Genomic DNA, 25000 nt, shown 5'->3' on the forward strand with positions numbered 1-25000 from the left:
AACAAAAAACAAAACAAAAACAAAACAAACAAAAAACAACAAAACCCCCCCCCCCAAAAAAAAAACAACAACAAAAAACAAAAAACAAAAACAAAAACAACAACAAAAAAACTCTTTTTATCGAATCAAATTTATTATACTTTCTTTTTCAGATGCCAACTTACACTAACCTGACCAACGCTTCCTACACATCGACCTGGGCCCCGACCCCGCGTAGCCAGCTCACTCCCTTGACCTCCTATTCCACCCCTTACTCATACGATTCAACCAGACCTACTTTTGTCTCACAGACTGGTAAGGCCATAACACTAGCTGTACTGAACTATCAGAGTTAAAAAAAAAAAAAAAGATGATTATGAAATTCGAGTATTTATTTATGCGATTCAGCATGATCAATAGGTTTTAAATTTCCATTTATATCAAGACCCTTGCACCCCTGGGGTGAAGGGGGGGGGGGACTAATAATGAAAAGATAACTTATTGAATCATAAGGTCACATAACTATAATAACAGAGAATAACAATATCATGGCGTCAGAAACAAGCTCGGGATCCAACAGAAACGGGACTCTCGGCCTGGCTGATGTATTGAGAAGGGGGGGGGGGGGGGGGGGAGGAGATCAGCGAGCGGTCCCACTAGCCACTAAATCAGCCAGCCACACACGAGTTTGGCTCTGACACTCTGATATTTGTATTCTCTGTTTTTTTCTGGCACTTTTCCATACTCTATATTTCAAATCTTTTTTTGTTCTACCACTCATACACAATCCATATGGTAATACAGTATGACAGGTAGTAAGGATGTAATAAAATGAGTTGATTTATTTTTTGAACAAGAAAAAATAAAAGATAAAAAATCACAAACAAACAAACGAACAAACACACAAAAAAACTACCTTAAAAGAAAAGATAATTAAAAACTTCCCTTCCTTCTCGCCAAAATAAAAGTATGGACAAATGAAAAGAGACAAAACATACATACATAGACATACACAAAGACGCACCTATATCCAGTCAGGCATGCACAGAGACTTGAAATCACACCCACGATTGAGAAAGAGAGAGAGAGAGAGAGAGAGAGAGAGAGAGAGAGAGAGAGAGAGAGAGAGAGAGAGAGAGAGATAGAGATAGAGATAGATAGATAGATAGAGAGAGAGAGAGAGAGAGAGAGAGAGAGAGAGAGAGAGAGAGAAGGAGAGAGAGATATAGGGGGGGGGGGAACCTACTTATCTAAATTACTCTTTCATTCATTTTTTTCAGGCTCATTCGACAAATGCCAGTCTGAAGACGCCTTGGCATCTCTTCGGTTCAAGTCACGTGATCCATCTAGCATGCTAGGATTGCTCCAGGCTGACCAGCTACGACAGCACAATGCCTTCCAAGTGATGTGACATCTCCGTAGCCGATGATACCACCGACATCTAAGATGGTGCCTGCCGCAGCTTGCTTGTGGTCAACAGTCTTGAACCCTCGTCAAACAGTAAAAATGTTTAAAATGCATCAAGTGGTCATTTCTATCGAACGTAGACAAAGCACATTTTGTTCATGCTAGCCAAAATTTGTTTACTCTAAATGTCGGTCGATTAGAATAGGGCAGAGAAGTCGTGATGTTACACATTCTACCCTTCCAGTTCCAAATTCAATGGAAGTGTGTATGTAAACAGTCCTTGGGGGGACTAATAACGAAAAGATTACTTATTGAATCATTAGGTCGCAGAACTATTTTAGTAGCAACTTGTATAGGCAGATTCTTAAAATGACGGGACGTCAATGAGCGACAATGATGGATAATCTGGAGCAGAAAAATCTCGACTTCACCCGGGATCCATCTTGGTCCCTTTGCTTGTGAAGGGGGTGCTCGACCAACTGAGCCATCGGAACCCCAATGAGACTTCTTTAAATGAACCTAAACCTTATCAAAACATCTTAAACCCGAGACCCGAATATCACTTAAATCGACCGATATCTGAATTAAAATATTTATATCGGAATTTAAAATAAAATCTGCTTTGTTAAAGAGACAAATGATGTTGGGTAGACGACTAGATCTCCTCAAGCCAAAACCAAAGGGCACGGCGAGCAATTCATGTTTTCCATGGTGCTAAGAAGAATCGTCATAATTGGGATAGATAGTTTTTTTGCAATTTGGAGAAAACAAAAAGTGATAATAATGAATACTAACAAGAAAACAAGGCCGTGCGGTGTACTATTATATATATATATATATATATATATATATATATATATATATATATATATATATGTATATATTATATATATATATAGTGTATGTGTGTGTGTGTGTGTGTGTGAGAGAGAGAGAGAGAGAGAGAGAGAAGAGAGAGAGGAGAGAGAGAGAGAGAGGAGAGAGAGAGAGAGAGAGAGAGAGAGAGAGAGAGAGAGAGAGAGAGAGAGAGAGATTTGAAGACCCCGTAAAACAGTGATGGCGAGGTTCAGACAGAGGTGATTCGATTATGTTGAAGTTTGCCACGTTAGTTCCTATTCCAATGACTGGTGCATCGTTGGCGGCTCTTTGTGGTTGGAAACGGCGACTATGCTGAAATTTAAAATGATAGTCAGAAAGGACCTAAGCTGAGCTTTGTTTTGATACCTTTGTCGATTTCGTATATATTATAGTTTTGAAAATACAAGATCCGCGTCAAGACTTTTCAGTCTACCCTTGTAGTTGTTTAACTGACTTTGTAGAAGAGTGTCCGGGTTACTAATATTGTCTTATATTTCCTACTCTTAATCATCACCAGGTGATACTTTTTACATGAGAAAAACATGCATTTTGTTTTTAAAAACATTGTTATTTTGTTGTACTTATTATTTACCGTAGGTATTATTCCACTGCTGCTGTTGTTATCTTCATAAATTTTGTCATCATCATCATCATCATCATCATCATCATCATCATCATCATCATCATCATCATCATCATCATCATCATCATCATCGAATCATCATCAATATTATCATTGCCTGTTATACATCAAATGATACAGTTCTATCGCCATTGTCTAATATCCTATCTACAATCACGTCTCTATAAACCAAATACTCAAGAATACGATAAGATTAGATGGATAAAGGGGGACGTGGGTGGGTGGGGGGGGGGGAGGGGGGGCAGGGAGTTACTTCCATGTTTCTACATGATAAGTGATGTTTTGATTATCCGGATATCTGTATTATCCGAACGATTAAAAGGATACGGATGAGCTCGGATTATTGAGATGTGACTGTACTGATTTTCCCAGAACACGAATGAGTATGTCATGATATTTTGTTTAATCAAACATGTACTCAAGGACCTACAATAGAAGAAATATCATCAAATTCATAGATTGACCAATGATTTATTTGATAATGGCCATTACATCAATCCAGGTACCGGTTTAGTTGACAACGATCCTTAAAAGATAGACTTATTTTGGTTCACGAGCTCCTTATCGTTAAAAAGCACTTGTTTTCTTGGTCAACTTTTCCAAATTCATTAACTAGCATTTGATGAGGTGTCTTCAGGATTTACATACAAGTGATTGATAGTCAACTAAACCAGCACCATATAATTTACGTGCATTCGTGTAATGCTAAAAATATTTTATGATGATTTTATGTCTAGATTGTTGAATCGCTCAATGTCATTTTTTATAGCGCAATGCCATTTAATTTTTTTTTTCAATTGTCGGAGCCAAATGAATAAACAGCGTATATTATCAATATATATGCCCTTAGTGTTTCGTTGTTTGGATTTGTCTTATTTCATTTCTATTGCGTTTAAAAAAAAATGTTTGTAGGTGCTTACGGCTTTAAATTGAGTTAAATTGAGTTGTTTATAGCGCAATATCCACTAAACGTGCTCAAATATACAAGGGTCTTTGTCCAACAGCAAAATTTAACATTTAAGACAAGACACGACGCCTGCAAGGCGATATTATATTTTTTTTCGGACAGAGACAACCCTGTTTATGGCCATGTACTCATTTTACACCTGAATACGGTGAGAGAATATGAGTAAAACGCCTTTTCCAAGAACTCAACTATGCCCCGAGCGAGGCTCGAACCCCTGACCTTCCGATCCGAAAGCGAGTGTCATTCCACAAGACCACATAGCCGCACATTGCCTTTAGTTTTATATTAGAACGCTTACAAAAAGATAATTGATAGGACTTATCAGTCTTTCACACTACACTAATTTCCCCTGTGTGGGAATTTTATTTCTCCACTCAAGACGGTAAATTCACTCTTGCATGTCTCCTCTGTCTACCATTATCTTTTGATATCGCCTATCTAGACCTTTAATAGTCCCAACAATATTGCGCTATATAAAAGCTCAAATTTAGTTTAGTGAGGTAGGTTAACCAGATTGACTTTTGAGCAATCAAAACATGAGATTTGTGACACACCCTCAAATCAGCTCGGACAAACGTATGTGATTGTTTTGTAATAATAGCATCAATGGTGTTGGCGTTGCACTACTATTAATTATTGTTTAAGGATCACCAGTAGGGTGATTAGCTCTCACTAGATTCTCTCAATGAGACTATAAACATTTAAGATTACACATAGTCTTGTGTGATGGTTCGATTGATCTGACGGCTATAACTAAAAAGTATTTTACAATAACGCATACCAATTGTATAGTTCGTCTCGTTGTTTATCTGTCTCCTTCATTGTTCGTTGCATTTTGACTGTAGAACAGTTCAAATCATTTGGGGTTAGATGACAAGGGATATGTTTCCTTCACTATGAATATATTGCGAATGTATATAATAATTAAAAAAAGTACATTCATATAGCGCTTATGCCGAAACTTCGAAGCGCTTCACAATGACCATCAGAAAAAACAGCTCATACAGAGACGTACCTAAATAGGGCGTTCATCATACACTGTTTCGTCTCACACTCATGTCAATAAATAACAATGTGAAATTGAATGTAAGCTTCAATTTAATTACGAAAACAGATAAAATAGACGTTTCAGATTTCCCCTTTATCAACAAACAGGATGAATGAAACACGACAGATGAATGAGATAATATGATGGTGGAGTTGTTTAACAACGTTTAACAACCCGAAACGTCCATTTTATCTGTTTTCGTAATTGAATTGAAACTTACATTCAATTTTACATTGTTATTTATTTCTTGGAGTTTCGAGCAGCAACATTTACATCACTCGTGTAAATGGCTTTGATTTAAACAACCGAATTCGTTACTTTCAGGAGAGGGGTGGGATAGAAGTTACATTAACTTTTGCCCTAAAGACATCTTAAGTGGTTGTTATCATATTGTTGAGATACTTTCAGAGGCTTTGTCCACAATTCTTATGAAAGAAAAAAAATGATTCAATTATTTTTTTTCCATGTCTTGTTTATCAATCCAAGGCTAGATAGATTAAAATAATTTTATCCTGTTTTGGATCGCTTGTAAACGTTACAGATTGTGCTTTGAAGCGTCAAACAAGACTAAGAGATCACGACTTAATTGTCCAGATTTGATAACGTAGGAGACAGTCGCTTGTTCAAATCCATAGTCTTGACTCGGAGTGAAAAATAACGTTATCTTAACTCCCACCCCCAAGCAGCAAAAAAAAAAAAAAAAACAAAAAAAAACAAACAAACAAAAAAAACAAAAAACAAAAAAAAAACAAACAAACAAACAAAACAAAACAAAAGAAAACAAAACAAAATAACAAGTAGCCAATGTTAACATTTGTGCAACCAAAACATAAACGGCCTAATTAAATAATCTGATAACTATTACTACCGGGGAAAAAAACAGAAGCAAGCTAAGAAAAAAAAAACCCCAATAAATAAATAAATGAATAGAAAAATAGATAATAATAAAATGAATTTAAAAAAAAAAGATTTAAAAAAAAAGAAAGGAATACACATGTATGATCCAACGGTGTAGAAAAGCCATTAAAATGACAGCTGTGTCATCTCAAAAATTATGTTATTGTTAAGTGGTTTTATCATAGTGACCCCAATTTGCAATGTGTTCTTGATTCAACACAAAACGAATGTGACGGATTTCACTATTGTTCTCGACCGTGTGTAAGTTATTTTTTTCTTTCTTTCTTAATTACACGTAGACTATTAGTATTTGTATAAAGCTTTTTCGCGTTTTCAAACTTAAGTTTTTATATGGCGTAATATTCACTAAACGTGCTCAAAGCGCCTTACAAAGGGTCCCAAGCCAATAGCAACGCTTAACATGTATGACGAAACATGATGCCTATTTGGCGATATTACATTTTTTCCCGACAGAGACAACGTTGTTAACGTCTAGGTAGGTACTCATTTTACACCTGACTACGGTGAAAGAATGTGAGTAAAGAACCTTTTCCAAGGACTCAACGATGGGACTCGAACCCAGTACCTTCCGATTTGAAGGCGAGTGTCAAACCAATAGGCTACATGGCCGCACCTGTCACAATGCACTCTTCACACCGGTTCATTGATTCAGCAAGAGCCAAATTATCAATTCATAAAGCGCAATCTCCATTTCGGCGATCTATAATATTAGAATATAGCTCTAAATAATATCCTTCACTATCTTTAGCCAGGTACTTATTGATTGAGGGGGGTAATGTATTTAAATTGCCCTCCCCTAGGACACTCATCTGTTTTACCATTCTTTCAAATAAACAAACAAACAACTTTTGGGGTAAGATTAAGTTATGAACTATTTTGTGAGGGGCTTAACAACTTAAAAAAAAAATCTCAAAACCTTAGAAAATTATACCTGAGTGGTTTACAAAGGATGGTAAACTAAAATATACCTTCACTGACAAAAGATCATTTGTTTATTTCGGCCAGAAAGGATTCACTAATTCAAATGATTCAATAGATCATCTTATCAAAATTGTAACATTAAATTTTCTCCAAAATTGTCATGACTTATGGGCTCTAAAGCGTCATTGAACACGATAGTGGCGACTGGCGCTATATAAATTCTTCTTCTTCTTCTTCTTCTTCTTCTTCTTCTTCTTCTTCTTTTTATTATTATTATTATTATTATTATTATTATTATTATTATTATTATTATTATTATTATTATTATTATTATTATTATTATTATTATTATTATTATTATTATTTTATTATTATTATTATTATTATTATTATTATTATTATTATTATTATTATATTTATTATTATTGTTGTTGTTGTTGTTATTATTATTAATATTATTATTATTATTATTATTATTATTATTATTATTGTTATTATTATATTGTTATTATTAATTATATTATTATTATTATTATTATTATTATTATTATTATTATTATTATTATTATTATTATTATTATTATTATTATTATTATGATTATTATTATTATCATTATTGTTGTTATTGTTGTTGTTTTTCTTCTTCTTCTTCTTCTTGTTCTTCTTCTTCTTGTTCTTCTTCTTCTTGTTCTTCTTCTTCTTCTTCTTCTTCTTCTTCTTCTTCTTCTTCTTCTTCTTCTTCTTCTTCTTCTTCTTCTTCTTCTTCTTCTTCTTTCTTCTTCTTCTTCTTCTTCTTCTTCTTCTTCTTCTTCTTCTTCTTCTTCTTCTTCTTCTTCTTCTTCTTCTTCTTCTTCTTCTTCTTCTTCTTCTTCTTCTTCTTCTTCTTCTTCTTCTTCTTCTTCTTCTTCTTCTTCTTCTTCTTCTTCTTCTTCTTCTTCTTCTTCTTCTTATCATTATTATGATTATTATTATTAAGACCTAAGATTACCTTCAACTTGACAAAAATTTTAATCCTGAGACCTCCTTCAAAGAAGACCTTATGGTAAGCTGACGATTATTTATACAATCTATTTATATTTGAAATAATTTTTTTTGATTGAATAATTGTTTAAAAAGCAGTTTGTCGGTTTACGGGATGAATATTCGAAGTGGTTTTATGTTGTTTAGAAAGCTTTTCGTGTTTGCTCATTGCAAGACGGTAATAGAGATGGAGGTGGTATGGAAGGCGAAAGTGGACTCATTAGAACAAAAAGGATTGTTAACTGATTGTGTGTGTGTGTGTGTGTGTGTGTGTGTGTGTGTGTGTGTGTGTGTGTGTGCATTTGGGAGTGTCATTGTGGAAACCACTGTTTGTTTTAATCAAATGAGCTTGTGTTTAGAGAGAGAGAGAGAGAGAGAGAGAGAGAGAGAGAGAGAGAGAGAGAGAAAGAGAGAGTAAGAGAGAACGAGAGAGAGAGAGTGAGAGAGAGAGTGAAGGAGAGAGAGAGAAAGAAAGAGAGAGAGTAAGAGAGAACGAGAGAGAGAGAGAGAGAGAGAGAGAGAGAGAGAGAGAGAGAGAGAGAGAGAGATAAGAAGACCATACGAGATATTGAGTGTACATCGGCCTTTGTTAATTAGAATGTTTGATGAACATGCAAACAACTGTTTAAAAATGATATTCACCCCGCATCCCATTACCAGAGGACTTATAATGTTACCTTCTCTACCTTTATTTACTTTCCGCGTTTTTATTTTAACCAGTTTAACTGCAATACTCTGGTAAAACAAGTATTTAATAATTTGGCCAGAAAATGCGTCCTTCAAATATCAATCGATTTAAATGACCCCTATCTAAGCAAAAATCACTCAAACCTCGGACTTAAGGAAAACCTAGCGATATCCCAGGTTTGAGAGTTTTTGCCAAGATGTTGTTCATATAAACTGATCGATATTTGAAGGAAGAGTGTTCTGGCCGAATTTTTAAATACTTGTTATTCAGAGTATGACAGTTAACTGGTTAATCGGACTGATATAATATCGGGGAGCGAGATGGCCGAGTGGTTAAGGCTTTGCACTTTGACTCTCAACATCCCGAGTTCGAGCCCCTTTCAAACACTTTCATTTTACCTTGGACAAGACTAGTAACCATAATCAGCTCACTTTGGACAATATGGGTGATGTCTGTTGAGTTGACATCGATCGTTTGTTTGATGGAATTATCTTAATTCTTTCATGGAATGTCTAATAGACAGCATCTAAGGTCGTAATTAATATATTATATATATATATATATATATATATATATATATATATATATATAAAGATATAGATATATATGTCAAATATATATATATTAATGATACTTTACTTTTTCACGAAGAGAGCCGTAACCTCGAGGCAACTGGGCAGTCTCCGTGAAAACCATTAGGACTTTAGTTATAACAGGTATGGCAAATAAATTCAGTCTTGCAGTTAAGGGTTTAACTCTCTCCTTACCAACAACAGGAAAATTGTCACATTCGTTACGATACAACCAACAACTTTCTCAGCTGAAGATTTTTGTTTCTCATAAACTTTGAAGAAAATTTGTTTATCATAGCCATAAAAACTTGACACAGTTTTGTAGAGCTCATTCTGCTGAACAATACTATGGATAGAATGTACTTGTTAATCTTCTGTTTGAGTAGGAAAAATCTATTTTTGTGTAGGGTGGATGTGAAATTTTGGGGAAAATTCTGAAACTGGCCGGTAAGGAGAGGGTTAATAATATCGATTGTGCCTCCCATAGCCGCTCAAAATAACCATTTTACCTGGCTGGGATTTTTACTTTGAAATAATTTTTATATTCTCAAGCCATGGTTTGGTGGTGTTTGACTATTGCGATATAGTATAACAAATCAATGACAGTGACTGTCTATCTATTCGAGTTGTGTTGTTTTGTGACAAGGAATAGAACGTGTTTTTTAGGAATCTTGTACTATTATTATTATTATTATTATTATTATTATTATTATTATTATTATTATTATTATTATTATTATTATTATTATTATTATTTCTTCTTCTTCTTCTTCTTCTTCTTCTTCTTCTTCTTCTTCTTCTTCTTTCTTCTTCTTCTTCTTCTTCTTTATATTATATTATTATTATTATTATTATTATATTATTATTATTATTATTATTATTATTATTATTATTATTATTATTATTATTATTTGAATGGTTCATGCTCGTATTTCCATGGCACTGTCGTTTGTTTGTCGATAATAAATATAATATGTGTATACATCAAAGAAATAATGCGATTGTTAAGTTTTGCTGCTTTAAGAGAAAAATCAAGTATTTTTGTTTATGTTTTGTTTTTATGTTTTAATTGCTTTCTCTTAACAGAAAACATTTGATTGCACCTGAGCTAAACTTGAATTCAAGTATGTTCAGGTTATATTTGATTTCGAAAATGACGTTACTCAGGCCTTTGTTATTGTTTTTTTTTTGCCATCCGCGTTTATGAGTAATTCTCACTAAACTGTATGAACCAGACTATAAACGTTCAAGGTTACACATAGTTTTGTGTGTTGGTCCGTTATACTTCCGGATGGCAATGTTGTGAAGTCCTGAGCCAAGCGCATACTAACTATAGGTTTTACCTCAGCACATAAATGAGGAAATTCTGCTTGCAATAATAGGAGTAGGCGTCTTTTGTGACACGTCAGTTTTGAGTGATTGTTTGTTAGGATACAAGTGACAATATGCATTTAGGTCAAATACTCACAACATCCGCCAACCGGATATAACGTACCAACACATAAAACTATGTGTAACCTTGAACGTTTATAGCCTGACTGATATAACTGAGTAATAACTAATCACCAAAATGGCTGTCTAAAAATAATAACAAAGAGCTGAGTGACGTCAAACTCCTTTCCTCCTATAGACGAACCATCATTGAGGACAGAAACTGCATACCTTTCATGTCAAATGATTGACTTTGCTACAATTTTACTTCTAAAAAGGTAACACTGTCAAAGCAAACGTCGACATACTGTTCTTTGTGACTATTATGTTCGTAATGGTATGCGGTTCAGTAATATGCTCACCAGTTCTGTTCGCCAAAACAATAATAGCAAAGACACAAAGTAATTTGTTATATTTATAATCTCTTAATGCAGTGTGGTGACAACTGGCGGTCTAAAAACAATAGCAAATAGCTGAATGACGTCACCTCTATTCATGGTATTGATGCTATGCGTTTAGGGAAAATATAACGTACTAACACACAAAAATGTGTGTAACCTTGAACGTTTATAGATAGTATGAAATTGACGTCACTCAGGTCTTTGTTATTGCTTTTTGCCATCCGCGTTTATGAATAATTCTCACTAAACTGTATTAACCAGACTATAAACGTTCAAGGTTACACATAGTTTTGTGTGTTGGTCAGTTATACTTTCGGATGGCAATGTTGTGAAATTCTTAGCCAAACGCCTACTACCTATAGATAGTATGCAGATGACGTCACTGAGGCCTTTGTTATTGTTTTTGCCATCCGCGTTTGTGAGTTGTTCTCACTAAACTGTATTAACCAGACTATAAAAGTTCATGGTTACACAGAGTTTGTGTGTTGGTCCGTTATACTTCCGGATGGCAATGTTGTGAACTCCTTGGCCAAGCGCATTCTATCTATAGTCTGATTGATATCTTTTCATGAGAAGTAATCATCGAAATGGCTATCTAAAAACAATAACAAAGAGTTGAGTGACGTTACTTCCGTTCCATCCATACCTGGTACTGACATTAATCAATCTTTGTTTTAACATTCTGATGCTTGGATCTCTAACTGTAAAGTTAACGTCTTCAGTTTTCATTGTGAAATAACAAGTTTAAACGTGCGATAAAAAGTATTTTAGTATTATTTATAAATGTAGTGTCTTCTACTACAAAAGTAACGTAAAGATATGTAAAGGAAACACTTTCTCTACAACTTGAAAATGGACCCGTTTGATGAATAATATACATATTAACTTTTTTGTTGTTCGCTTCTAATGTAACATCTAAAGGTATTTCATTCATCATGGAAACTACTCACGATGTTTTTCTGGTGAGTTGTACAATATAACCTTTATATTCTCCCACCCCTGCAGCTCTTATGTAACTTGATGGTTTAAAAAAAAGTAGCCCTTCAGAGCCATTAGCAATGACTTACTACCCTATGGAAATGGCGCTAGTCTATGCAAAGTACTTTCGGCCAGACCAGTCAGACACAGCTAACCAATCATTGCTGGGTGGTCAGAAAAAAAGTCTAGACTTCACCCGGGATGGATCTAGGTCTCTTGGCGTATGAAGTGAGTGCTCTCTACCAACTGAGCTATCGGGAACCCCAATGGTCTAAACGAATGCCTGATTTCAGGAGAGGCCACGTAGCCTAGTCGAGTTTGTTCGTCATCTAGTTAGCTTGAGTTTTGCCAATATTTTGATACCAGGCGACTTAAGCGGTGCTTAGTTTAGTCCTTGGAAAAGGCTCTTTACTCACATACTCTCACCGTACGCAGGTGTAAAAGGTGTACCTGGCCGTAAACAGCGTTGTCTCTGTCGGGAAAAAAAAATGTAATATCGCTTGACGGGTGTCAGGTCTCGATCTACATGTTAATTGTTGTTGTTGGCTAGGGACCCTTCATAAAGCGCTTTGAGCACGTTTGGTAGATATTACGCTATATAAGTGTTCAATACTTTTGTCCTAATTTCGGTCGATTCAATCGGTCTGTAAACTTCACATCCGAGAAAGATAATTCAAAAAGGCACATTATCCTGATAGATCTGTGCAAGACATCATCCAGATATTCGTTGGTGATTTATTTAAATGATGTTATCATTTTCTAGAACACTTTTATTAACAAACATCAACCTGGTCTGCCTCAATCTCCGACAGAGCAAACAACCATGCACAACAAGTCGAATAACTGTAAATAAAAAAACAACAAAAAACAAAAACAAAACAAAAAACGAAAAAAACAAAAAAACAAAAACACAAAAAACCCAACCCACCCCCAACCCCCCCCCCCCCCCCCCCCCCCAAAAAAAAAAATACTAAACAAAAACATGAGTTTTTATATAATGCAATATCCACTAAACGTGCCCAAAGCGCTTTACAACAGTAACGCTTAATAACATGTAAGACTAAACACGGCGCATGATAGGCGATATAACAATTTTTATTTCCGACAGAGAAAATGCTATTAACGACCAGTTACTCATTTTATACCTGAGTATGGTGAGAAAATTTGAGTAAAGAGCCTTTCCAAGGATTCACTCGAACACAGGACCTTCCAATTAAACGGCGAGTGCCATACCACAAGACCACATAGCCTTTTGATTTATTGAAGAAAAGAATATGATGGAATTGTCATTATTCAGAATTATGACTAGATATAACAAATTTTGTGGCTCGTAAATAAAAGATATAGGTAGATATTTTGATTGTGTTCGTGGCAATGAATTGTAAATTTTAAAAATGTTTACATAAAAGGCAATAACTTGAACACAAAATATATAGGGGCGTGGTCTTTTCATCGCCTCAAAATTGTATGAGGTCAGGTAAAAATGAAACTAAAAATTTGAGTTAAAATTAGTGCCCCCACTAGAGAGAAAGAGAGAGGGAGAGAGGGAGAGAGAGAGAGAGAGAGAGAGAGAGAAAGAGAGAGAAAGAGAGGAGAGAGAGATAGAGAGAGAGGAGAGAGAGATAAAGAGAGAGAGAGAGAGGGAAAGAGGAGAGAGAAAAAAAGAAGAGAGAGAGATAGAGAGAAAGAAAGAGAGAGAGAGAGAGAGAGAGAGAGAGAGAGAGAGAGAGAGAGAGAGAGAGAGAGAGAGAGAGAGAGTTGAGAATAATTTTGATCCTCAGCTCAATTTTCTTTATGTGATTCATTCCAATATAATAACTAGATTGACGGTTGAGAAGACCTTCTCTTTCTTTCTTTCTTTCTTTCTTTCTTTCTTTCTTTCTTTCTTTCTTTCTTCTTCTTCATCTTCTTCTTCTTCTTCTTCTTCTTCTTCTTCTTCTTCTTCTTCTTCTTCTTCTTCTTCTTCTTCTTCTTCTTCTTCTTCTTCTTCTTCTTCTTCTTCTTCTTTTTCTTCTTCCTCTCTTGCTCTCCCTCCCTCCCACCATCTCTCTCTCTCTCTCTCTCTCTCTCTCTCTCTCTCTCTCTCTGTCCCTCTGTTTTTGCCAAAGCCCACGGTGAAGAGGCTCAAGCATGATGCAATAACGACAACCGTGTTTTCTGTATGCAGATCTGAAGTAATTTTCAAGTTATTTCCCCTGAGTCCTGCGCGTATTACTTTTTCACCATGGACGAAGCAGTTGAAAAAGTGAGAAAGAGGATGTTTTGGGCTGGAGTCAGGAGATTCTTCAGGAGCATGTGCTGCTGTTGTTGCGATTAATTCTCAGTTGCGACATTGACTGCACTAAACATTGATCATAGGATATGAGTAGGTATAGATTTGTTTCGATGATGATGATGATGATGATGATGATGATGATGATGATGATGATGATGAGGGTGGTGGTAGTGGTGATGGTGGTGTGGTGGTGATGAGGATGAAGCTAATGATTGTTCAGCATTGGTCTTCGGAAGATGTGTTTTAAAAAAACATCGCTGTTTCAACATTAGCATATCCTCGTCAACAAATGCAATGTACTATTATTATTATTATTATTATTATTATTATTATTATTATTATTATTTATTATTATTATTATTATTATTATTATTATTTATTATTATTATTATTATTATTATTATTATTATTATTATTATTATTATTATTATTATTATTATTATTATTAATATATTATATTTTATATATCATTATAGGATGATGATGATGATGATGATGATGATGATGATGATGATGATGATGATGATAATGGTGATGATGATGATGATGGTAGTGGTGGTGGTGGTGATTGTGATGATTGTGGCGCTGATGATAATGATAATAATAATGATGATGATGATGACAGTTACAGTGATGATCGTTGTAACGATAATAATCGTGCATAATATTATGTCAAACAACGCTATAATTATCCTGACTCTCTCTGTTTGTTCATCATTCTTTAACTTTCTCTAGGTGCAACACTTGATTCTTTGCTAGTCTACATGCTTGTTTTGTGGCTATTCAATTGTTGATTAATGTTAGGAAATCATAAAAGTTATGATATAGACGTCTACATTGAACGAGCTTTAATGCAATATTGTGTCGTGGATGATGTATGTAGAATATTTTTCACATGAAAAGAATGAGCTCAGAGAATGGTATATTTTACATTGTATTCTGGACATTCTTTTCTTCCATGACGCCTTTTCAATACAAGTTGTAGTTAATTGATTATCATTAAACCACAAATCTCTGGAGATGTATTCATCACTACTCTATTCAGACAGTAACGTCATCTATTCTTTATTAATTTTCTTTCGACCAAGAAAAGGCATACGATTTACGGACTACCCATTATGACAACTTCGCATTATTACATCCAGACCTGGACACATGGCAGTGTCCTCTCAATGTTACTGCTCCATCTGATTCTGACGTCACAACCCCTCACAGCAAATCGCCTTCCTAGGCACAATTTTTGGCCGTTTATCCCAACTCGCACTCCAGCATTTTTAAGCTATCAAAGAAGACATAAAAACTTTCAACTTACTACCAAGCACAACTTCTGGCCGTGGATTCCGATAATAACGCCCACAAGCAAAAAGGTATTTACAATTATTTAATGATCACCTCGCCTCCTCCTTACCTCACCTCATTCTCCTGATCGAAGTGGTCGTATATGCGACATGCGAGATGATATTTTAGAAGTAAAGTTCCTACATCGAGATCTGTCCTCATCTTTTCTCATTAATGTTAGAATGTCCATCTTTGTCCATTCTATTCCATTGTCAATCCAACACTTTATGTGCAATCCTCTCCTTCTGCAACTCCCCCACCCCCCATTTTTTTTGTCTCTAGCATAATGTTTTTGCCAATGTCTAATGGCGAGAAAAATGGTCAAACCAATACATTTTCTTCTTTTTACTTTACTGCCTAAATCAGAGAAACACAAATTTAGAATTTTGGCTAATAAACTCGTCATTCAAATATCGATCGATTAAAATGACTCCCATCTTGTCAAAGACTGTCCAACCTGGGTCGAATTCAATATAAGTCAAATACCCCCTCCCCCCCCCCTCCTTTCCCCTTTAAAAGAAAAAAAGAACACGCGCGCGCACACACACACACACACACACACACACACACACAAAACAAGATAAAAACAACAAGAAACACAATCCTCTCCCCCCTTTAAAAAACCCTCAAGAAACCCCCAAAACAAACAGACAAACAAAACAAAACAAAGCAAACCGAAAAAAGGAAGAAAAAAACCCCCCAAAAAACAAAAACAAACTCAAAACAACAAAAAAAAAAAAAACCCAACAAAAAACAAAAACAAAAAAAAACATAAACATAATACAGACAAGCAACAACAGCTTAATAATAATATAATATTTATGTTCTCCTCTAACTCTAATTTCTACCAATGTTATTCAATCCCAGGAAAACCAGACATTCTCCCAAGCACCAAGACATGGATTCTGGCCATTCTTTCCTGTCGTCAAAGGACGAATGACCGTAAGGACGACAACCGGACCACCACTGGCAATTTTACCTCGACGTGAGTTTGAAAAAAAAATGTACATACATTTTTATTGCACTTGGGAATTATTAGAATTGAAGTTTTTACATTTACTTTTATGTAAAAAAAATAAAGGTTAAAATACGATGTTTCAGGAATTTTCTAATAATAATATTGTGCGTCCCCATACAGCCGACTTGGTATGAGATGACTGAGATGATATAGGGGTTCGATTATTTGCTACACCTATGTCCGGGGGGTGGGGGGGGGGTGGGGAAGGGGGGGGGGGGCTGATAGCTCGGTTGGCAGAACATTCTCTTCATAATCAAATCTTGGACACGAATCAATCGAATTTTAATCTGACCACCCCCCTCCCCCCGTCCCCATCCCTTTATCCACCCAACAGGGATTTGTTAGCTTGGTCTATTAGATCTGGCCGAAAGTAGTTTCATATACTAGCGTACCATCGATGGGTAGCATGCAATAACTTTTGTCTGATTAACGCTATATAAACAGGAACAATTACTGACTCCTTAGATCTTATGTGTCTTAGGGACTATTAAAAAAAAGATTAACGATCTCGAAACGCGTTATGGCCATTGTCTACGGGTTTATTGTTTTGTATTTTAAAATTTGGCCAGGAAACTCGTCATTCAGATATCGATCGATTTAAATGACCCTGATCTTGGCAAATCAGACACTGGCCCTTTGCGATAAACGAAGAAACCTGAAGAGCAAGAAACACGTTAGTGCTGAAGATAAAGCAAGGCACCAACAAGTAAACACAGAGGTGAGGAAAAAACTACGTAACACAAAAGAAAAATGGGTGATGGAGCAATGCCGTAACATCGAACAAGGAATGGAACGGGGAGACAGCAAATATGCCTATAATACACTGAGGCTAATTACAAAATCTGTACAACCAAAAACCACCGCAATCGAAGACAAAAATGGCAACTTGCTGACAAACAAAGATGAAATAACTAAAAGATGAACTGAATACTGCAGTGACATGTACAACATAGAGCTAAATACAAGCAATTCAGTAGTTCGTCCAATTTGTCATACAGCGGAAGTGAGCGATACCCCACCCATTTTAAAGGAAGAAGTTGAACCAGCAATAAAAAGCCTTAAACCTAATAAGTCACCAGGAATTGACAACATACCATCTGAACTGCTAAATACGGCGGAGAAGAAGTAATAAACGTGTTAACAATGCTCTGCCAAAAGGTATTAGATCAGAAAGAATGGACACAATCCATCGTCATACCCCTCCCAGGGAACTTAAAACAATGTAAGAATTACAGAACAATAATAAGAATAATCCATAACAGAATGAAATCTAGAACAGAAGAAATACTGGCAGAAGAACAGGCAGGATTCAGAACAGGAAGAAGTACCGTGGAGCAAATATTTAACTGCAGGGTGCTCACAGAGAAATGTCTTCAGCACCAGAGTGCGCTGTACAATAATTTTATCGACTTCAAGAAGGCATTTGACAGAGTCTGGCATGAATGGAATGTGATGAGGAAATATAATTTTGAAGAAGGGCTCATCCAGACAATAGAGGCATTGTATGGCAGCTCAAACAACACAGACCAATAATTAGGGACTCCTTTCAACACTACTGTAGGAGTCAGACACTTATCTCCGATGCTATTCAATATATTCCTTGAAAGCATCATGCAAGATGTGCTGGAGGGTAACCACACCTCGATATCCATCGGCGGCCGCCCGTTGTCTAATTTAAGATTTGCGGACGATATTGACCTACTGGCAGGCACAGAACCAGAACTACAAGACTTAACAAACCGTCTAGCTGAATGTGCATCGCAATACGGAATAGAAATAAGTACCGAAATGTCACAAATCTTGGTGAACAGCAACACAGAAAGCAACACAAACATCACAGTGGGAAATGAAAAACTAAAAAAGGTCACGACATTCAAATATCTGGTGCGACACTAAGCAAAGATGGGACTAGCACAATTGAAATCCAAAGAGAATTACAATGACAACATCAGTGATGACTCAATTAACAAAGACTTGGAAAAGTAGCATGAGTCTTAATGTAAAGGTCAAACTGTATTAAATCACTGGTGTTCTCAATCTTGTTGTACGGATGCGAAGCCTGGACACTTACAATGGATGCACAACGGCGTATAAGGGCGTTTGAAAGCAAGTGCTATAGAAGACTGCTACACGTGTCATATACGGAGCATCGCACAAACGAAGACGTCCTGGAATAAATAGAAGCTCGGACATGCCCACAAGAATCTCTTCTAGTGACTGTGAAGCGCAGATAACTGTCCTGGTTTGGACACCATACTCGACACGATAGCCTTAGCAGGACAGTCCTACAGGGCACAGTCGAAGGCCAGTGCAAAAGAGGGCGCCAAAGGAAGATGTGGCTGGACAATATAAAAGAATGGACAGAGATGTCGGTTCCGGAGCTGCTACATAGGGCTAGCAACAGGCAGGCATGGAGGAAGACTGTAACTTCTGCTTCACGCAAGTCCCACCGACGACCATCCTGTCATGGGATTGAGTGAGTGAGTGATCTTGGTAAAAGCTCTCAAAACAAATATTCCAGGTTTGAGAGTTTTTGCCAATATGAGGGTCATTTAAATCGATCGTTATTTGAATGACGATTATTCTGGCCAAATTTAAAAAAAAGTCTTTCCAGAGTACGGCAGTTAACTGGAGAATAATAATAATAATAACCAGATAGACATTTCTTCCTCAGGATATAACTATGCCGAAGTCTTGTACAAATCCATCTTATTCTACGAAGTTCAAAGATCAGGACGACTGCCCGCAAACCGAAAGGTCAAATGGAGAGGTCACTCTGGCCTTCTTGATCAAGGGACATACGGAGAGGACCTTACGGGAGGCTGGTATGATGGTAAGCTCATATTATTATTATCGTTATATCACACTGTGAGGTAATTTTCATAAGAATTAAAAAACAAACTTGAGCATTTATATTATAGTTCAATAGCCACTAAACATACTCAAAGAGCGTTACAAGGGGTTCCCAGCCAACAACAACACTTAACATACTGACAAGACATGACGCCTGTTAGGCGATATTACAATTTTTTCCCCAGACAGAGACAACGCTGATAACGGCCATGTACTCATTTTACACTTAAGTATGTTGAGAGAGTATGAGTAAAGAGCCTTTTCCAAGGGTTTAACTACGAGCCGCTCAGAGCGAAGCTCGAACTAGGACCTTCCGATCCGGAGGCGAGTGTCACACCATTAGACCACATAGTCGCACATTACATTGCTATGAGGCACAAGCTGCTGATTCATTCAAATATATAATTCTTTTTTCGTTTTACACCCAAACTCGACGTATTGAATTATCATTATTTGTAATAGGCCAGAGAAGTCGTTACGTCACACCTTCTACGCTTCTAGTTCCGAGCACTCTTATAATACCCGTCACTAGTTATATTCAGGTACTTACTTTTATCTTAGTCAAGTTAGTGGGGTATTGTATGAAAGGTTCCTTACTCTTTTTCTTTTCAATTTCCTGACAGCGCTGTTTACAGGAAAGAAAAGCGGTGACGGCACATCTTTTACTTTTCCGATTCCAAAATCCTTGAAAATGTATATGTAACCAATCCTTCGGAGGAAGATAATGAATAAGTTACATATTGAATCATAAGGCGGTATAACTATTTTAGTAGCAGGCTGTATTGGCGGACTCTAAGGATAACGGGACCAGCATAGCTTTAGACCACAAAATAAGATGCCATCACTCTGAAATCAGAAGATCGTTTAAACAAGGTATGTATACAGTCCTCTGGAACGCTAATTTCGCACTTCCAATGATAGTGGAACTAGTATTTTAAGTTCTCACTTTTGTTTCCTATTGTGAACTTATTACGTGATTGTGGTGTGATCTGTGTTGTTATAGTAACATATTTGATGCTGCGCACAATATAGAAATAAACCATAGCTATTACTATAAGTTTTTAAGGGTTCATATATTCTGGCGATTTATTTGACAGCTGGCGATTACGTCAAGTTTGGTGTTCCCATGGCAACGGCGTCCACCATGTTGTTGTGGGGCTTACTCCAGTATGGAGACTCGTACAAATCCGCCGGGCTGACGGAGCAAATGATACAATGTGTCAAGTGGCCTCTTGACTATTTCATCAAGACGCATGTCAGGAAATACGAAATCTATGGACAGGTAAGAAACATTTCTAGTGACAGGTAATGGAAAAAGAAGTAGAATAGAAGCTTCAATTTAATTCACGTTGACAAATGCTGTGCACGATCGGAATTTTCCTTTGTCAACAAAACGATTAATAAGACACTTAAGACAAATGCGACAGCTTTAACACCATTCTCTCACCTCACTTTCATCTTTTTCGCGTTATTCAACTCATTTTGTTGACTTACTACGGGGGAAGCCTAAAACTTCCATATTACTTATCTTTGCGAATTAAATTGAAATTTCTATTTCTTCATCGTTATTTATTTTTTCAAGCGTCAAGCTGCAACAGTTTTATTCCAATTAATGGTAAACTTTTGATAGAGAAATACTGTCCAAACAATAAAATGTAGGCTATATGCTATCGTACTCTGAAAAACCCATATTAAAATTTTGGCCAGTAAACCCGTCCTTCAAAAATTGATCGAGTATAATTACCCTCACTTTGTCAAAAACTATCTAACGTAGGACTTCACGGAAGCCCCAGGTTTGAAAGTTTGACAAGATATGGGTAATTTTTATAGATCGATAATTGAAGGATGAGTTTTTCTGGCAATATTCTTTAATACGTGTTTTTTTTTCAGAATACGACCGTAAGATTACAGTATATTGTCGGGTTGACGGATGAAATAAGACAGTGTGACAAGCGGGTTTTTAAAATTATTATTATGTAAAAAAGCTCAAATCAGGAAATACGAAATTTATGGAAAAGTAAAAAACATCTCTAATTAGTGGCAACCGTTTAAATGAAAATCAAAAGCTTTATCATTTATACGGTGCAATGTCTACTAAACGTAAACAAATCGTTTTACAAGGGGTCCCAAACCAACAGCAAATATTATCATGTTTGACAATACTGACGCATGTTAGGCGATATTGCATTTTTCCCCGACAAAGACTCGCTAATAGCGACCAGGTACTCATATTACATCTGAGAATGAAGAGAGAATGTGAATAAAGAGTCGTTTCTAAAGACTCAAGTATGTGCCACTCAAAGCGGGACTCGAACCCTGGATCTTCCTATTTGATGGCGAGTGTCATACGACAAGACCACATAAATTTATCTAACCTTATATCCTCTCGAATGCTAACTTGGATTGTAAATACACCCTTTAAATGACTGACAAGATATTGAAACAATCTCAATCAAATTTGTTTTTTTTGTTGTTTTTTTTTACCTCCCCCCCCCCCCCCGCCATTAGAAATACCGAAAAACAATAATACATGTTATAATATAGATACGCGAAGTTTACAGGTATTTCGGTCCAAATACAACTTAAACCCCAAATAGGTTAAAAAGAGATAATGAACTAAGTAAACAAATCTAAGAATAACATTGAAAAATATTTACATATCTTCAACGATTTTAAGGTTGGTGATGTATATTTGGACCACATGTATTGGGGACGGCCTGAAGATATGGATATGGCGAGACCCGCCTTTAAACTTACTATACAGTCACCCGGAAGTGATCTTGGAGCAGACACATCCGCCGCAATGGCTGCTGGTTATTTGGTTTTCAAAGATGTTGGTATGTAGACCACACGACTGTATTATTATTATTATTATTATTATTATTATTATTATTATTATTATTATTATTATTATTATTATTATTATTACTTTTCTCAATATTTTTTAATTTACAAAATGCTCTCATCCCCATTTCACAATTTTGCTTCCGAATCATATCTGCTTCCTAATCCTTTTTTTAAACATTTAACTTTGTCTCAGACCCGCCTTACGCCAAAGTACTCCTGGACCATGCTCAAGACTTATTCGAGTTTTCAGACCACTACAGAGGTTCTTATACCGACAGCATTCCAAACGCAAGGGACTTTTATAGGTGTGTGTCATTTTCCTATTTAGCTTTGTGTATACGCCGTCGAACAGTCAAGTCTTTAGTTTGAGTCCAAATCTGGACGGCGCAAAGTTGAGTCCTTGAAAGAGAGTCTTTACTCGTATTGTCTCGGGATATTACCAGGTACGAATGCAAGTTCCATATACTTATCCCCCCCCCCCCCCCCCAATTAAAAAAAAATTGAGCATTTGAGCAATTATATACATCAATATTCACTAAAGGTGCTCAAAGCGCTTTACAAGGGGTCCCTAGCCGACAGCAACACTTAACATGTAGGACGAGACAAATCGCTCTGTTAGGCGATACCACAATTTCCCCGCGGACACTACGGTTATAGGGCCGGTACTCATTTTACACATGAATACAGTGAGAGAATGTGAGTGAAGAGCTTTTTTCTTCTTCTTCTAAGCACTTCATTATGCATTGCTCATAGCGGGACTCGAACCCTTTCTTTCCGAAGGTGAGTGTCACCACAAGAACACATAGCTTCACCGGTGTTAACACCGGTTACACGAGCCCAATGACTCTGAAATACATACTACTCTTTTTATACTTTCCAATTAATTTTAGACAGTTTGATCTTTATCTTTCTAAAGGTATTTTACCTCACCTCCCCTCCACCCGCCGGTCATTTTATTTTATTCTTTTTCTTCAGGTCGTACTCGGATGAGGACGAGCTGGCATGGGCAGCTATCTGGCTTTACAAGGCCACAAGGAATCGATACTACTTGGATAAAGCGCGATACTACTACGACAAAATGGAAGGGTGCTGGGCACAGAGCTGGACGGACAAGTCGTGTGGTGTAACCGTAAGATGATGTGATGATGATGTTGTTGATGATGATATTAGTAATTAATAATGATGATAGTGATGATGATAACAATGATAACAATAGTAATTGTGATAATGATAATTGTAATAATAATAATAATAATAATAATAATAATAATAATAATAATAATAATAAAAATTTAATAATAATAATAATAATAATAATAATAATAATAATAATAATAATAATAATAATAATAATAATAATAATAATGATAATAATAATAATAATAATAATAATAATAATAATAATAATAATAATAATAATAATAATAATAATAATAATAATAATAATATAATAATTATTATTATTATTATTATTATCATTATTATTATTATTATAACATAAATAATGATGATGATGATGATGATGATGATGATGATGATGTTGATGATGATGATGATGATGATGATGATGATAATACCATGTTTGTATGAATTTCCACTGAGGTGCTCATTTGCGCTGACGAGAAAACATGGAGCAAGGAGACCTCAGACACATACTATTTATGCTGAACAATAATCCTCCCTACCCAATCTTTTCCTTTGGCCCAGGTACTGATGTACGAGATGACGAAAGAAAGAAAGTTCCGATCTGACGTCGAGGCGTTTATGTCACGATGGCTTCCAGGAGGAGAAGTGGCTTACAGCCCAAGGGGATTGGCTTTCAGGGAATCTTGGGGAAGCCTTCGATACGCAGGTAATGTACAATGTATGACGTTGACGTCAATAGTTATTTTTTATTGTCTTTTAGACAGCCATTTTAATGATTAGTTCTCACTAAAGTATATCAATTGGTCTATAAAAGTTCAAGGTTACACATAGATTTGTGTGTTAGTACGTTTTATCCGGCTTGCGGATGTTGAGAGTATTTTAGTTAAACGTACAACACGAAATAGTTTTAAGACCACCAGTTTGATCTTAATTTATTAACAGATTCTACCAATCAGATTATTTTAAGTGCTCTCACAATTTTGTGTGCTGGTGCAGTTGACCTGTTGGGAAGAACTGGAGATTATTCTACTTAAACAAATACCATCAATACTTTGCCCATATCAGCAACCAATCAAACTCTCCTCATTCTCCTATTCATTTTCCTCGTCCTCCTCCTCCTGCTCTTGTTCTTGTTCTTGTTCTTCTTCTTCTTGTTCTTGTTCTTCTTCTTCATGTTCTTGTTGTTCTTCTTCTTCTTCTTCTTCTTCTTCTTCTTCTTCTTCTTCTTCTTCTTCTTCTTCTTCTTCTTCTTCTTCTTCTTCTTCTTCATCTTCGACTGCACTTGGAATCGATACCAATCTCTTTGTGACGCGAGTGCTCAACCAACCAAGTGAGCTATTTGGACACTTTATAGCCGTAAAGTCATGGATTTATGATGTGTAGAGATATACGAATGTTACCTTTTTTTTTTTGCAAGCACAAATAATTTAATTTAATTGATTTAATCATCAACTTTTAAAAAGTCAGATATTTGTAATGCGAAGATTTTGACAATACAACGAATTGCTTCCTACCTTCTTTTTCAGAAGTCGTCCCGCTCTTATATTATGTATGGTAACCTTACGTTGTGTATGTGTATATGTATGTGTGTATGTATATGTATGTGTATGTGAATGTGTGTGTATGTGTATGTGTGTATGTGTGTATGTGTATGTGTGTGTATGTGATGCAGTAACCAGACAAATTAGAAAA

The 25000-nt window shown here is 35.9% G+C and overlaps 2 protein-coding genes across 13 annotated transcripts in view; both read left to right on the forward strand.

The window, feature by feature from the left end:
- LOC144970904 (uncharacterized) overlaps positions 1-2197 on the forward strand; it is a 61760-nt gene extending 59563 nt beyond the window's left edge. For all 4 annotated transcript variants that reach the window (XM_078911046.1, XM_078911047.1, XM_078911048.1 and 1 more), the window contains exons 9-10: positions 153-294; positions 1260-2197. In XM_078911046.1, the coding sequence (XP_078767172.1) occupies positions 153-294; positions 1260-1390 (273 nt within the window). In that variant the 3' untranslated portion in view covers positions 1391-2197. The remainder of the gene's footprint in view (positions 1-152; positions 295-1259) is intronic.
- A 3690-nt stretch (positions 2198-5887) lies between these two features.
- The window catches only part of LOC144970906 (endoglucanase E-4-like), a 44085-nt gene continuing 24972 nt past the window's right edge, over positions 5888-25000 (forward strand). The window contains exons 1-12 of one of the 9 annotated variants that reach the window (XM_078911053.1): positions 6009-6060; positions 9101-9165; positions 10652-10730; positions 13999-14196; positions 15195-15473; positions 16312-16429; positions 19137-19295; positions 20413-20597; positions 21993-22152; positions 22356-22467; positions 23138-23291; positions 23870-24014. In XM_078911053.1, the coding sequence (XP_078767179.1) occupies positions 15225-15473; positions 16312-16429; positions 19137-19295; positions 20413-20597; positions 21993-22152; positions 22356-22467; positions 23138-23291; positions 23870-24014 (1282 nt within the window). In that variant the 5' untranslated portion in view covers positions 6009-6060; positions 9101-9165; positions 10652-10730; positions 13999-14196; positions 15195-15224. Of the gene's footprint in view, positions 6061-9100; positions 9166-10651; positions 10731-13998; positions 14201-15194; positions 15474-16311; positions 16430-19136; positions 19296-20412; positions 20598-21992; positions 22153-22355; positions 22468-23137; positions 23292-23869; positions 24015-25000 lie in introns of all 9 variants that reach the window. The other 8 variants (XM_078911055.1, XM_078911054.1, XM_078911058.1 and 5 more) reach the window with 8 other exon arrangements.

The sequence above is a fragment of the Berghia stephanieae genome, chromosome 4, assembly GCF_034508935.2.
Source record: "Berghia stephanieae isolate SIO BIC M18660-M18661 chromosome 4, UCSD_Bste_1.3, whole genome shotgun sequence".
Classification (NCBI taxonomy): domain Eukaryota; kingdom Metazoa; phylum Mollusca; class Gastropoda; order Nudibranchia; family Aeolidiidae; genus Berghia; species Berghia stephanieae.